This window comes from Scleropages formosus, chromosome 12 (genome assembly GCF_900964775.1).
Source record: "Scleropages formosus chromosome 12, fSclFor1.1, whole genome shotgun sequence".
NCBI classification, from domain to species: domain Eukaryota; kingdom Metazoa; phylum Chordata; class Actinopteri; order Osteoglossiformes; family Osteoglossidae; genus Scleropages; species Scleropages formosus.
Genome location: NC_041817.1, coordinates 12140767 through 12156913, shown reverse-complemented (window position 1 = coordinate 12156913; position 16147 = coordinate 12140767). Strand labels below are relative to the sequence as shown.

At 42.1% G+C, this 16147-nt stretch overlaps 1 protein-coding gene across 6 annotated transcripts; it reads left to right on the top strand.

Annotated features, from left to right (window-relative positions):
* Window positions 1–804: 804 nt before the first annotated feature.
* On the top strand, window positions 805–10696 carry LOC108929549 (alpha-synuclein-like). Of its 6 annotated transcripts, none has more exons than XM_018744172.2 (6): window positions 806–1267; window positions 1764–1896; window positions 2509–2538; window positions 4651–4793; window positions 9205–9294; window positions 9843–10696. In XM_018744172.2, exons 2-6 carry the CDS (start codon window positions 1776–1778, stop codon window positions 9864–9866), a joined length of 408 nt encoding a protein of 135 aa, XP_018599688.1. In that variant the 5' UTR covers window positions 806–1267; window positions 1764–1775; the 3' UTR covers window positions 9867–10696. The 6 variants fall into 6 exon arrangements, with proteins under 6 accessions (XP_018599686.1, XP_018599687.1, XP_018599688.1 ...); XM_018744173.2 differs by lacking the exon at window positions 9843–10696 and adding an exon at window positions 9651–9834; XM_018744170.2 differs by lacking the exon at window positions 9843–10696 and having other exon boundaries at window positions 805–1267; window positions 1688–1896; window positions 9205–9639.
* The last annotated feature ends 5451 nt before the right edge of the window (window positions 10697–16147 follow it).

Here is a 16147-nt window from a genome sequence, read left to right as displayed (position 1 = left end):
GTGTTGGCCTGCAGCACCTGAACTAAGGTTCAGTTCAGGGTCTCAGTCCTCCATGAGTTCATCTGGGCCTCTTTCATAGTGCAAAGAGCAATGTACACCATCCATAGCCTCCCTTACCTTGGAAATCATACTTGGATTTACCGGTACTTACTCAAACAAATGGTATACCTTGTCTTGCCCCCTAAATTTCTGGGATATACAGTAAGTGACCTGATCACTGTGACTCTGTGTTGGACAGTTACTGACAATAAATGAATTAGTTGTGATGTATGTCTACATGGGGAGTGTGGTGGCACAGCAGGTTTGGCTGGGTCTTGCTCTCTGGTGGCTCTGGGGTTTGAGTCCTGCTTGGGGTGCTTGCAGCGGACTGGTGTCCCATCCTGGGTGTGTCCCCTCCCCCCTCTGGCCTTGTGCCTTGTGTTGCCGGGCCAGGCTCTGGCTCGCCATGACCCTGCTTGGGACAAGCGGTTTCAGACAGTGTGTGTGTGTGTCTACATAAAAGACCAATGATAATAATAAAGACAAATGATGTACTATTAATTACAATCAATGCAAGTCAGAGGAATAAGAAGAGGGCATGTCAAAATGTTCCCCAGCTTGTGAGAAAGCTGAATATGCCTCCACAACATTTGTGTATAACTCAACTAATCCTCATGTTTTTGCTCCTCCCCCCACTACCTGAAAAGCTTTGAAATGGTGATAAATTTCATGTATGCCTCTGAAATAAATGAAGCAACCTACTAGTAAGGATTCTCACTTGTCCTGGGTTCAGACACACCCGCTTGCGTACGTTCTTACACAGCACGTGCTGATCATCTGAGAGTGGCATTTGGCGACGCCTACATTCTTGCAATAACAATATAGCAATGTAGTAAATGATTGTAAAGTGATAAACCGAAGGCCAAATCGCACGCAATTACCGTGAACGGATTCCTCCGGGTAGGCGTGGTGCGCACGGACGACGGCACCCGACAAATCAGGCGTCTCCGGCGTGCGCGCGGCGGTGCAGACGTTATATCAGCCGAGCGCGTCGCGAGCCGCCTCAGCATCAGCACCAGCACCAGCACCGCGCGCTGACTCACGCGCTCCGCCACCGTCCTCGAGAGGGAATCTGGACCCCCGGTGAGACTTGAAGCGCCAGGTAGAGGACGTACAGCACCAGAAGGGCTCCGGGAAAAAAAAATACGCATATATTATAAATATATACATAAATCATAATATAACTGCTAGAGTCAAGAGCCGAAGAGGAGCGCGAGCAGAGAAACAGGTGTGTGCGACGATCCACAGGTTTGAAACACTCCACCATCACTCACGGAATCCTTTAATTAGCACGATCATTAAAAATGAAGGTGTTTGCAACTTTTTAATTGGAATATTTACACACAGTGCTTCGTCTTAATTTCCCGTGAACGTTCCACACGGTGTATATAATATTCATCATGTGCAACGGACATCTGACGTGTCAAACAAGCTGTGTATATATATTATTTGCGCTAAGACTGAGTGTGTGTGTCGCGGACAGAGTGTCTTTGTTGTGCAGGAGCGGGACAGGTGTTCGAGGCGTTACCCCGCCCGGTGCGCTCCCGTGCGTGTATTTGTTCAGCTGTTGCATTTCTGACTGTACTGTCGCCCTGCGATGCGATGGAGAGTAGAATATACTATATTATAGTGTTAAACAATGGCCAAGGCCGGCGTGTGGGAGAGCCTGGCTGTGCCGCGGGGAGCTGCTCCTCCAGGTGTAACTTGGCGGTGGCCGCCCTCAGAGCCGCACCGACATGGACGCGCTGATGAAGGGCTTCTCCAAGGCGAAGGACGGGGTGGTGGCGGCCGCAGAGAAGACCAAGCAGGGAGTGAGCGAGGCCGCGGGCAAGACCAAGGAAGGAGTCATCTTTGTGGGTTCGTGTCTGAACACGGGAAAAATGACACTTTATAATAATAATAATAATAATAATAATAATAACCTCATCTGACATCTCCTCTCATCTTTGCCCAAGGCGAGATACAGTCTTGGATAACCAACTTTACAGTGACTAACCAGGCTGTATAGCAGGACATTCTTACTGAATCAGTTTTAGGAAAGTACTTTGCAGGATTGGGATTCAGACCAGCTAGCGCCAGGCTACAAGGCGACAGTGCTAGTCAAGGACACTACCTGCTGTGGTTCATTACCGCTTTCCATCGTTACATATCTTTTCCTTAACCCTCAGTATGCTACATGTAATTGAAACCAGCCACCTGACCATTCTAGTGCCGTTTATAGATGTTATGCATCTTGAACCAAAAACCACATGGACCATCTGCCCATGTGTAACATATTACCATGTTTATTGCCAGTGTAGAAGATATTACATTATTTATCTTGTGTGTAACATGTTACATCATCGATTTTTGCATTATTAGCGTATTACATAATTTCCTCTTGCACACATTGGTGACTGACAAATGCATTGCTATAGTGATGTGAATCTGCAGCTGACTGTCCTTCATTTTTTTCCTTTCTTGTTTTAGGCACCAAAACAAAGGACGGTGTTTCATCAGGTACACACCTTGTATTGTTTTTTGTTTTTTTTTTTTCTTTTTCATGACAAGCTATAGAATAGTATTTTTATGTGACTGTATTTTAAACAATGCAGTCATGAAACCGTCGACAAAATTATACCCAGCGACATGCCTTTTTACAGGTTCTAGAAAAAAGCTACTGAAGTCTGACTGGTGGACAAGCTGGGTTTTATTGCTATATCCACCTTTCAGATAAGATATGATCGTGAGCTCATTTTTTGACTTCTGTTCACTGACTTGTTCCAGTACATCTTCTCAGGGAGTCTCTCTGCCATTTCTTTCAATGAATGTATTTGACCATACATTTTATGCTTTTTCACTTGTCTTTCATGAAACCAATTAAGTTAAAGAGCTATTTTACATGTGATATAAAACTTTTGGAAGTATAATTTCTGAACAGCTGGAGAAAAATTAAGTTTCATTATTATTATTTTTACTGCACACTCTTCCAAGAGAAAAGGTAATTGCAGCTTTGAATTTAAATTTTTTTCATTTTGTCAGCATAGTGTATAGTCCAATGAAATTATAAATTTGTTTAAATATTTCTATTTGATTTTGATGGTAAAGTACAGAACCTTAGGACTTAAAAGGAACAGTTGCCTGTAATGCAGGGGAAGATGAAAACTGTCTGAAAACTCTATGCTAGTAATACATACAATACAGAAATATGAATTTTTGATTATGGCGGGTCGCTTTGGTTTGCATTAGTTTACACCTTCCATATACTAACAGATTGTTTCAGGTCTGAAGCAGGGGCGTGCAGAGAAGGTAGTGATAAGTCAATGCGCTACGGCCATCTCTAGCTGAAAGTCAGCCTGCCGTCAGCATTTGATGGGGCTCCTCAAGCCTTGACTGGCTGACATCGGGCTGCACCAATGGCTGAGAGCAGAGGTTCCATACCCATTGACACTGCTTAGACCCAGGCCTCTAGAGGCATAACTGAGTGGCAGAATAATACACAGGTATTGCATTTAGAATTTCAAGGACAGATGAGGAGAAATTGTCCTCTACAGACATCTGTGTTTGACCGGTCCTCATGGCCTGTGAAGTGTGTCTGGTAATTATTTCTACATGTCAGTGCCGCCGTGGAATTAAATGCTGTTTCAATTAAAATTCCTGTGGGCTATGAATACACCAGGGGTTTTCACTTAAGGCCATGTTTCAGTATATTTTTTCTACACAGCTGGCACTCCAATACATGAACAGAACTGTTACTAGTCCTTGTTTTTCACTTGAGCATGGACCTTTTACTGTGAAAAGCCTACAACCAAGCATACAGGTCCTTTTTTGTTATAGAAAAATATTTGTAGTCATCTTTAATTCAACTGGCGGGTCTGGAGTTCGAGCCCTGCTTGGGGTGCCTTGCGCCTTGTGTTGCTGGATAAGGCTCTAGCTCTCCGTGACCCTGCTCAGGAAAAGCGGATGTAGACTCTCTGTGTGTGTGTGTGTGTGTGTGTGTTTAACTCAACTTCACAGATACCCAAAGGCACTATGTGATTAAGAAGAAAAGAATAAATGGAAAGTGAAGAAATTTTAATTTGGGCCGGCGTGCTGTTGATGCATTCAGGGATTTACATTTAGTCATTTATTTGGAACTTTTCTCCAAAGCAAGTTATAGTGTTAAGCTACATAAAATTATTTTATTTGCAGAGCAGGGCAATTTTGCTGAAGCAATTCAGGGTAGTAAGTACCTTGATGAAGGGTACTACAGCTGGAAGCGGTATTTCAGCCTGTGACTTCTGGTGCAAAGACAGCAGCAATAACCACTACACTACCACATACACACACACACACACACACACTTGTCCTGAGTGGGGTTGCGTCGAGCCGGAGCCTAACGGGATGTCAGTCCATCACAAGGCACCCCAAGCGGGACTTGAACCCCAGACCCACTGGAGAGCAGGACCCTTCCTAACCCGCTGCGCCACTGTACCTCCCATACCACACTACCAGCTGCCCCCTATTTCCAGCTGAGCCTTCAGTACAAGCATTACTGACATCTCTTATAGTACATTGCCTAAGGTTTTGCCAAGCCTGAGGCAGTAAAATAGCAGTGAATCTGTAGTCTTTGTGTGTGCTGAAATCCAACAGTTGCAGAGAAGACGGTGTCCCAAGTGTCTCAAGTGGGTGGGGCTGTGGTAACAGGAGTGACAGCTGTCGCCCATAAGACTGTGGAAGGTGCTGGAAGCATCGCTGCTGCAACAGGTTTGGTCAAGAAGGATGCAAGCAAGCAGGTGAGGGGGTGATTTTCATGGAAGCGGTTTGATTTAAGGTACTTAGGGGAGACACCATAACTTCATTTTTCCATATTCATTAGGCGATTACAAACTTCAAACATTACATTGAATTTATTGTAACCTTTTGTTCAAGTATTTATTTATTTATTTGCCATCACACTGTAACAGTTTACTGTAAACCAGTACCACGATGCCTGATTCTAACATCTTGCTGGTCATGTCTACCTAAGATCTGCTACTTGCATGCATAATTGTGTACCTCATTGTTGCCACCTCTTCAGCTGTTCCAACAATAATTATGCAAAACCTTGCATAACTGTAATTTAAGGCTACAGCAGAGATTTAGACAACGTTTTAAATTCAAGTCAATACCAGCGCAGCCTGTGCCTGAGATCATTCAGCTCTTCTAAGAAGAACGTTCAGTTTTTTGTGGTTTTGAAAAAGTGCTTTTTCAAAATGAACAGTTTATGAGAAGGAAAAGGGAAGGCAGGATAGATTCTCTCTAACGCTTATCGCTGGCATTGATAATGATGAAACGAAGCATCCTCTGCGGGAGAGGAGACGTGAGCTCCAGTGATCCTGCCGATGCTCTTTCTGGCAAAGTCGGGTAGAATGTGTGAGTGTACTCTTTGTGTGCATGTGTGTGGGTGGCTGGGTGCGTGTGTGTTGGAGAGAACGAGCATGATCTTCTTCATGCGTCACCACACGTCACCAGCAAAAGCCAGGGGTCGTGAGCGTGGATTGGGGAGCTCCTGGTGTAGCAGCGCTGCCGACATGTTGAGAGAGACAGATGGTCTCCGTGCTGAAGCTCTACTGTATCCCCAGCTCCTGCTGTCACAGATTAGACTGAGAAGCAAATTGCAGCCATTTTGCTGGGGCTTGCTAGAGGACAAAGACTTTAGGAGACCTGGCTTCTCATGCCTACAACTTTCGATGAGGTCTCTGCAATTGCCCGCCAGCCTCACTACTATACCTGTGGGTCCAACAACGGGAACGGGACCAACAAGTGGGTCCATTCTGCTGTCATAAGGTCAAAAGTCAGAATAGAGGCCTGTTATTGGTGGTAGGTATGGCTGGCACTTCTCCACTGGAACTCTGTAAGAAATATTTATTTTAATGGCATAATGCCAGAAACATAGAGGGTGTAGTTTAGAGATCTCTATCTTATGGTTCCTTTTGGCAAAATATTATAGCACTTGGATGACAGCTAAACCATTATCTTTGCAATCCCTTGCCAGCTCTTTTTCTGCAGCACAAAGAGATCCAGACCCTCTTTTATGAGAGCGCTCATACAGCTGAAGTTCCCGAATACTTTGTTTGTTCCATATTTAGTTTTCCACATTGAATGTTGCCGGCAGTAGAAGATACCACCAACATGCAGAAGCTACCCAGTGTCAGGGTGAGTCAGTGGATAAGTCCAACCTCCACAGTGTTCTCAGAGGGTGGAGAGATACCTACCAAAGGTGTGACTTTCTCCCCCACCCATAATTGGTCTTTTAAAATGAGTGCAGTGATCACAAATGATCTGACCTTAATTATTAGGCAGCGGAAGGTAATTGAAGGTAACGGTCGTAAGGTCTCTCTTCACGTGTGCGGTGTGGGATCATTTCACAGCTGATCGGATGCCTCTGTTTACTTGTTTTACCGCTGCCTAATGATCCAGAGGCTCTAAAAATACCTCCTGGTCTCACTCTCGTGCAATGAGCGGGGCGTTTCATTTTCCCTGGGTGTCATTGACTCGCTTGCTTCCCACCCAAGAGAATGTGTGTGAAAACAGAGGGAGGTCCACTGCAGAAGTCATCTTGTGCTCTGATATTTAAACACCTCTTTGACTCTGGCTATTAACAATCTCCACAGAGCTCTGTTGCTGCTCATTCCTGAAAAAATCCATAAGGCTAAAATTGGAAAATTTAACAAAAAAATTTGGACATGCAGTATATATAGTTCCTTACCTTTAACTTGTCTTTAAGGATCCACTTATTATTAAACACATCTTAAAATAACATGCCTTTCTTTGTACGTGGTGTGGCCCTTTCTCCGGCAGCATCAGTCATTAAAAGATTAAATCGTTTGCACTGAAGAAGATGGAGGTGAAGGCAAAACACATGTTGCTGGCATTGGGAATTAAAGATACTGTATAAAATCTCACAAGGCTGAAGCCTTAGGTGACTGCAGTCCAGAAATAAGCAGTTTGAAATATTTCTGGCATAAAACTTATTGATTGCAGGACCCATGTGCATACTGTATTTTTTCTGGGTAAACGCTTGCACAAATGGGCAATTAAAATAAGCGCCGTGCATAATTTATGACCCTTGCATTCTCTCAGCTCTCCTTGGTATTCAGACTAGTTTGCACAGTAACTAGATAATAACCTGACTGTAAATCTTCATTGCTGGTATTTTTGTGTTTCACACCATTGCTGTGAATCCGTGGAATAGTGCAGTGCGAAGTGAACTGTGTCTTTATAATATAAAATGAGAGGATTGTTTGTGAAGGGTGTCCTTTATTGACTTGGAGTAAGCAATACTGGGACCAAGCCACCTAGTGTTCTATATTTGTCTCAAAGGCATATCACTGCAGAGAGGCTGTTCATGGGAGTAATGCAGTCACCCACCCGCTATTAATAAAATGGGTAACAAATTTAATTGAAATAGAAAAAACAAACCCTCTACTACTGTTGCGAGTTACTGGAATATTGAAAGCTCTGTTTTGGATGTTCTGTAAATACTTACGTTTGTACTGAGAAGATGCTGTATGGTCAGCACGGTGGCACAGCAAGTAGCACTGCTGTCTCATAGAGCCAGGGTCGTGTGAGAGGACGAGGGCTTGATCCCCGCTCGGTCTGTGTTGAGCTTGCATGTTCTCGCCATGTCTGTGTGGGTTTCCTTTGGGTGCTCTGGTTTCCTACCACACTCCAAAGACATGTTGTTCAGGTTCCCCCATAGTGTGTGAGTGACAGAGAGAGTGTGTTCCACTGACGTATGGATGAGTGACCCAGTGTAAGTAGTGTATCTAGCAGTGTAAGTCACCCTGGTGAATAAGGTGTGTGGGCTCATAACACTATAACACTAAGAGTTCATTGGAAGTTGCTTTGAAGAAAAGTGTCTGCTAAATAAATCAATGTGAATGTATTATTTCTTTTCAACCGAATTTCTAGCCCTCAGAGATACGAGAGTTTTGACTAGTCAACTGGCTCCCTGTCCTAGGAATATTGATGTAGGGAACCAAAGAATGACTGTAACCATTCATTAGTTGCTGCTCTTAATATGGTGATGCTCCTTGCAAAAGATTAAATATGCTTCCTCACTGGTGGAAGCTTTTGTGTTATAAACTAAGGACTGACTTCAGAACTATCTTTGAAGTTTGCGTTTGCCATAGCTTCCTCTGTTTCACCTTTTCCATGTTGTGGGTCTGTTTTTGGGGGTCCTGTAGACTTGCCTTGGGGCAATGTTGAAGAGCCACAGGGCATAAGTGGAGGACTGGCCCCATTGCATGACCACTGGAACCTCTGGCTGCCAGGTCTGTCCTCAGAACCAGCAGCCCTGTCTAGCAGGGCCGTGCTCTGTACTAAGTCAATAGTAGGCCTGTCATAAGTGCTACCCTGCCTTGGATTTGTTTTGCAGAATTCAGTTTTCACCAAAAGCCATTGACCTGAAGACCCCTTCAATACTAGCAGTTTCACAAAAACACTGCTATGGAAGTGGCAGCATTTTTGAATTTACTGTCATGTGAAGAAAGCTGACAAGCCTGAAATTTGACAGAGAATAAATCTGCTACCATCAGCACCTTCCTCAGGAAGCTTGTGGGGAACTGAGAGCAGCTGCTTTCTTGGCTGGTTTTCACCTCTGGCAAAGAGGAGGCGTGTGGCCTTTTTCTCCTGTCATCATTGCCATTTCCATCATGGGAAGGGGGCCAGGACAGAGGGATCATGACCCTTGAAATGTTATTGCAGTCTCAGTGTAGATGTGGAAATATTGCACAGCATGCCAGTTGCCCCTAGTTCACCAGGTGAGACCTTAGTCAGATGGCAGAGGTAGCAGCTCAGCAGTCTGCTGGGCACATGGAACCATGTGACATGTCAGGGGTTCCAGTGTCACTGTGGACCCCTCCCTCCATAAACCATCCAGCTGGTTCCACTGTAAAGACAACAACAGACCATGTGTGTGCCACATTGTTTTTAAGCCCTCTCTAATATAAACTGTAGTGTACTTTTTAGAGAAATTTACCAGCATTGTTACTGATATGGGCAAACTATTTCATTTGGACCTCAGCAGTTTTCAAGAGAAAAAAAAATTGTTAGGGTTTTTTAATTAAGAAAATGTGTGTAAATGGAGTCATCTTTTAAATGAAAAAAAAAATGAATGGAGCAAATTTATACCCTTGTGTCCTGCGTGACTCATGCGAACAGGATGAAGAGATGATGTCCCAGGAGGCCCTGATGGAGAATGCAGGAGAGCTACAGGCTGATCCTGACAACAGCTATGACATTGCACCTGAGGTAGGGCATCATTTAATTCAGACTTAGTAAACAGGTATAAGGGATTCGCTTGTAAATTCAGAGGGAGAAAATTGGTTTTTCTATACAAATGACAAAGTGAATTGGTGAAAAGACAAATACAATAGAAAATAAAGGAAAAAAACAACCTGGGTTTCTGGCATATTACTCACTGTAATGGTTTTCTTGCATGTAAAAAAAAAAGAAAATTCTGACAATGTGTAACTGAACATGGGGGTTAAATGAACTGCAGGGTTACAATGAGATACTCAGTCAATGTCGGTATGTTATTAAAAAGATCAATAACCATGGCACAGAGGTAACTGGACGTTCCATTATTTTTTATGTGTTTCTCAAAGGATACTGCTTAGAGATGGGAGGATCAAGGCAAATCTGTAAATACTTGATTCATCGTTTAAACTTTCATTTGGGTCATCTGATTCATCTTGTTTTTTATGACTAAATGTTACATCAGCTCAAAGCTCAAAATCACGGAGCATTTCTGGTGCATAGTGACCACCTGAGAAAATGGCTTGTGTGTCCCTTTTTAGGACTATCACGGTTATCAAGACTAAGTGCCAGAGACAAACACCAGTAGGAATGAGCAAGAGAAACGTTCCGTTTTGTCCTGACTGGACATGCCGTGCGTGGCCGTCGTCCTTGTCTCAGTTAAGTTTGTTAGTGTGTTGTGTGTGTGTGTGTGTGTGTGTGTGTGTGTGTGTGTGTGTGTGTGTGTGTGTGTGTGTAGCGAGGTCCTTCCCTTCACTGTGCATGGTGTCAGTGTGTGTCCTCATGAACCTCCCTCCAGCCCCGTGACTCTGCTCCACTGGGGCGGGATGCCTGGTCACAGGGTAGTTACTTAATGTTCTGTGGGAATCTGTGGCTTTAAAATAAACAAAAACCTTAAGTGTCTCTCAGTTTCTTTAAAGATGAATTCTATTTTTCTGTCTGCGATTTTTTTTTGTCCCTTGAATGGTGTAGTAATGTAATGGAAAACAAATATATTTAGGAAACATGAGAGTGGGAAAGGAAGTAATGAGTAATATTTAAAAGGTGTGTATTTAGATTTATGATATGACAATATAAATGTGGACAAAAGAATGTTTTATTGCTATGTAAGTGTTTGGAAATAGTATCTGAAATCCATAAAATGTTCCTGTTTGTATCTTGAACTGTAAGTTGACTGCCAAGAACACTGTTTTCATGTGTTGTGTAAAGGTCTGAATATAATGTATTTACTATGTCTTTTAGTGTTTGTCATGAATATGGATTTTGTTAATTAAAAATTCTCTTGGCACTGAAGGACAACTGTTTCTGATAGAGTGTCAAATGAAAACACATTCCAGTTTGAAGAGTTTACTGCCAGACCAAATGGGTGGTCTAAATACATTTTTGTGGAACTCAAGCCTTGGTTTTTGAGTCTTTATTTGCTGTGTGTGCAAAATATATAAATAATTGGATCACTCTTATCCATACTTTACAATCAATAAAAACTTAGTTATCCTTCATTTTATTAGGTTCAACATGAAATACAGCTGAAATAAATAAAATGCTGTTGAACTTCTTTAATTAACTTTCGAGCTACATTGAAATTAATACTTTTTGTTAAATTTCTAAGAAATTTTTGGGCAGCATGGTGGTGCAATAGGTAACGCTGGTGCTTTACAGCTCTTGTCTATTAATGACAGGTGGAACATATATTATTAATTGTAAAGATATGTTGTGTTCACAAAGTCCAGTTCCAATTTTGTTGACCGATTAAACCCATGTGCATATGGGATATTGTCATACTACTATACTTAGTACACTTTACCGCCATCTGTCAGGTTAAAGGGTAAACACGGTGAAGTGAAAAATACAGGCTTTTTCTAAATAAACATTTTGGACCTGTTTGTATGTTTTAAAATTCCTAATGTGAGCTTTCATAATCTGAGGAGGAATGTCCGTTTTGAACAGTTTTGTAACATAAGCATACTATACATTATGTGAGTTTCACAATGTAACAGATGAATCAAGAGAGGAAGGACTTAATACGTAGTTTAGCTCTGGTACGTATTGTCCCAACAGGAATCAGCTAATGTATAAAATGTAGGCAGTTTAGAGCTTGTTGTTTAAAAGGTAAGTGAAGGCACTTAATGATTTACCTTCTCACTATTATACTGGCACATAAAAGGATGAAATGGAAATGTAGACACCTAGTATACTGAATGTGCCCTATAGATGAGAAAGAGAAGAAATCACCTTTTGAAACAAGGTGACTCAGTAGGGAAAACAGTAATTCTCTGAAGTTCAAAATACGAAGTGAGAGTGAGTCAAGATTGTATGCAACTGGAACAGAAAAGCAGCTGTGGGTCTTGTTGCTGGAGGCCATTTCCATCCCGTCTTCTCAGCTGAAAGCAGAACACAGTGCTCCACGTAGAACGATGGCTGGATCGAAGAAGCGTATTAACTTAGCCGGGAAGGACGACAAGGCTAACAACTAAATTTCATGATAAAATTAAAAATACATCAGGAAAACTTTCATTTTATGAAAAAGGCAGAACATCCATTCAGAGTCCTTACAAATTCAAATGAGCATTTACAGAGAAATGATTAAAACCTCTAATAGAATATCAGAGTACAGTCCTTGCTGACAGGAGAGCTAAATGGGTGTCCTACATTAAGGCCATTGGTGGGTAAAACCAACAAATCAAAAGATGTGAGTCTTTTCATGCTCATAAACAGCATTGCGTAATTTTCATCTGAAACATTAAATGGGATTGAATCCAAAGAACCAGTTCCCCTGGAATGATCAACAGCCAAGATGCAAAGGCTCGAAAGAAGCTGTAGGTCTGACATTAATGTTACCTAACTTCTTGCACATATATAGTCATTTGATTATTGTTGGCATTTCAGCTAAGTGGCTATGTAAACCAACCAGCAGCAAACTTTTCTCTCAAAAAATTGATATATTTGCACAGGCCCAACATAGCAAGGCGTACCAGCAATGCAAGGCTGCTCATCAATCAACTGGAAGGTAATGAAAGTCTCTCCTGACCGGGCTGTCCTGCTTTCTGAACGATGAAAAGACAGAAGAAGAAGACAACTAACTGCTCCATGAAATAAACGATTATTTATTTGTTGTTGCATACATGGCCTAGTAAGAAAGGAAGGCTCAATCATAGAGGAAGAGGCACAGAGTATGGACCTTTAGGAATGGTGGCGATAGCATCTTTCTTTTTTGTATTATCCCAGAAAAGCTTGAAAATGAACACTGAAGCAAATACAGCATGTTCAAAATGCAGACTCCTTTGTTCATAAATAGTGGCGGTCAACCTATTTGGTCAAGTCTACATATAATATTATAGAAACATGAAAAACAAATTAATGTTTGAGATGCAACATACAATAGACCTTTCTTAGTTTATTGTATTGTCTGGCAGAAGATATTACAAAGCAAACTATTTAGACCGGTGCTGTAAGCAAGATCAGCCATTGTTGATACAAAACTGCAAATGACTGTAAGAATTAGCATTACACAGGTTTTGATCTAATCTATGTAAAATTCAATACTGTTGAGTTAATATAGCGAAATTGCTTAATGTGACACGATGAGACAACAAAGATAGATCACCTAATATCTACAATTAACATTTACCTAAGAAGAGTCAGAGGATTGTAGAATGTTGCACTTGTGTACGTACATATATTTGAATAGGATGGGGTTTTCCTTGGGAGTGCGGTGATACGGCGGTGCAGCGGGTTTGGCCGGGTCCTGCTCTCTGGTGGGTTTGGGGTTTGAGTCCCGCTTGGGGTGCCTTGTGATGGACTGGTGTCCTGTCCTGGGTGTGTCCCCTTCTCCTCCAGCCTTATGCACTGTGTTGCTGGTTTAGGCTCTGGCTTGCTGTGACCCCCCTCTGTACAAGTAGCTTCAGACAGTGTGTGTGGTTCTTCTTTTATGACCTTGGACAATGAGACAAATGTCAGTTCCGCTGGGTATTCATTCTGAAGTCAGTCCTGAAGAAATTAAAGAGTGCACAATATTTATAGATAGTATCTCAGTACCGGAAGTCTATTGCACTACATGCTTGTTTTGCTTTTTAAACATTTTTTAATGGATTAAAGCCATTCTAAAAACATGGTAAGCACAAGCTTGATAAGCAAAAAACATAGTCAAGAAAAAAGAGTATCTTTACAGTTATTTCACTTGTGAGTGGAATAATTTCTGTCTCACATCGGACATAAAACGGGCCGAAAACGGATGACTGGTGGTGGTGTGTAAACAGTGACTGAATCAATCAGAGTGGCCCTGACATGCCTCCTTCTTCGATCTACTGAAGGAAAACCATGTGACAACAGTTTTTTTTTAAACATTTAAATTGGCTCCTCTATTAAACATTTAGACCTGTTCCCATAGAAACAGTGAAGGTAGGATACATGACATCTGCCTTTAATCTCCTGGGGGTTTCCTGGTAAGTGAGGTCACTTACACCCTTCCTGGCAACGACTGAGTGGTTCACGAGGCGATCCACTGATATTTCAGGAAATGTTAATCCTGAGGATCTTCAAAGAACAAAACAAATATGAAATATGTTTTTTAGTTAATTTTATTTTATGTGAGATTTTATGTTCATTAAAATGATTTTTAAACATCTCAAAGGTATAAGTACTGTAAATGTTTAAATTAGTGTAATCTGCATTTTCAATTTACGCCGAGTTGCCGGGTAGGCTCCGGTTCCCCGCGACCCTGTATGGGACAAGCGGTTCAGAAAATGTGTGTGTGTGTGTGTGCATTTTCAATCATATGGTTTTCACACATGACTTTTTAGGCCAATAGAAGGTTTTGTGTGGTACTTTGTTGTAGCACAGAAACAGCCTTGAAGTCAATAGTGTGTCAACTTGTCATTTGGTGGAGTTTCTCAAGCTCCACTAGAAAATGTTTCAGCAGCGGATAATAAAGGTTTGGCTCACTGCTCATTCAGCTGATTTTATGTCTTTTCTGCTCTATATGCCAATATGTTGCATTCTTTGGAGAGACTTACTGGTTTTCAAATTAGTCAGTGTTTAAATAAATTCATTTATTTGCACAAAAGTAATACATTTACAGAAGTACAAACAGAATGTGCCAAGGAAGTCAAAAAACCAACAGGCTTCCCCTGAGAACAAAAGAACGGAAAAACTTTGGTGATGGAGGCGACTGCAGAAATTATATCAGCAAATGACAAACCATTAACAGGCAAATAACAGAGCAGTAAACTGGTAACAGACAGAGAAAAATAGTTCCAAACATATGTCCATCAATTCATGTCAGCCTTGAAATGAATTATGTTGTTACACAAGATGTTTTTTAATGAAAAATCTTGAATAATATAACACATGACCATGATTTCAAGGGGATTTCATGGGGACCTTGAAATTGTAATGATAATTGACCTTGCGTGGTCGCGAAGTAGAGGACATGGGGGTTGCATGTGCCACATTTTTGGTTATCATACAGTAACATTGTTTGCATCCTTTTCCTAATTCAAAAGCTTGAATGATTAGCTGCTAAAATAATCTATTCATACATGTGTTTTCTGAACCGCTTGTCCCATACGGGGTCGCGGGGAGCCGGAGCCTACCCGGCAGCACAGGGCGCAAGGCCAGAGGGGGAGGGGACACACCCAGGACGGGACGCCAGTCCGCCGCAAGGCACCCCAAGCAGGACTCGAACCCCAGACCCACCAGAGAGCAGGACCCAGTCCAACCCACTGCGCCACCGTGCCCCCCCATAATCTATTCAGTGAAAGCAAATTATAATAATACTTTTGTTTAACCACATTTGTACTGATACGCAATCACTGCTACTTTACACTTTTTACAGTGGAACAAAGATTAGGTGTCAAGTCTAATATTTCTAACCTTCCATTTGTAATTTGTAAAATGACTGCGATCACTGCGTATCAAAGCTTGGTAACGCTTGTATAACATCATGTTGTGCAACCAGAGCCAAAGAGTGCGAGGACTGAAGGCTGGCAGGGAGGGGGCTGGGTGATTCGTGTCATACCACCTGAGGGGACGAAGGCAGCCTGCAACGCTCTGCTGGCCTCCAACTCAATTAGCGTGTGTGTGAAAGATTGTAGAAGCTCAACATGGATGAGGATGTCATCATGGATACTTTTCTCTGGGTACCTCCCAACCACCCTGGACCCACACATTTGTCTTAACAAGAAGGGTACAAATCCCTGTAAGCGGGAAATGAAGTTGAAACTAGGGAAGGCAACCAAGCCCAATGACCACATTGTTCACTGGTTTCCGTTTGAATCAAAATATAGCTTAAATATATACACCAGCGGTCACCTGAAATTGACTTTTTTTTATTCATTTTTGTGAAAAAAGGGTGTAGGATGTAGTTAATCATGACAAACTAATTAATTCTGAAAAATTAACATTTCCCTGTATGGCCTTTGTATAATGAGTCATATGGAAAACTGTTGCTTGGACACCACCTCTCAGTCCCTGTGAATGAAATGTATCGTATCTGCACACTGAAGCATCTGATGGGGAAATATAGCCCCTGATATCATGATCCGATTGTGTTTGTGGACAAATATGTGGCACTGGGGTGTCAGAGCAGGTCCAGGCACCAAGGCCTTGAGAGCAATAACAAATGAAGTGACAAAAGGCTGTGGCTCACAGCTTGCAGCTAGGTGGAATGTCATATTTCAGATTTAACAAATGTCTACAGCCTGAGAGAGTTTTGAGGGTATCTGCTACATTCCCCACAGCCATTATAAAAGACTGGCAACGATGTGAGGGGAAGCCACTTGCTGACTGCCGGACTGTGAACGCAGCACGCGTGTATAGTTGAGTTCAGACCAGCTCACTCTACGCAGCC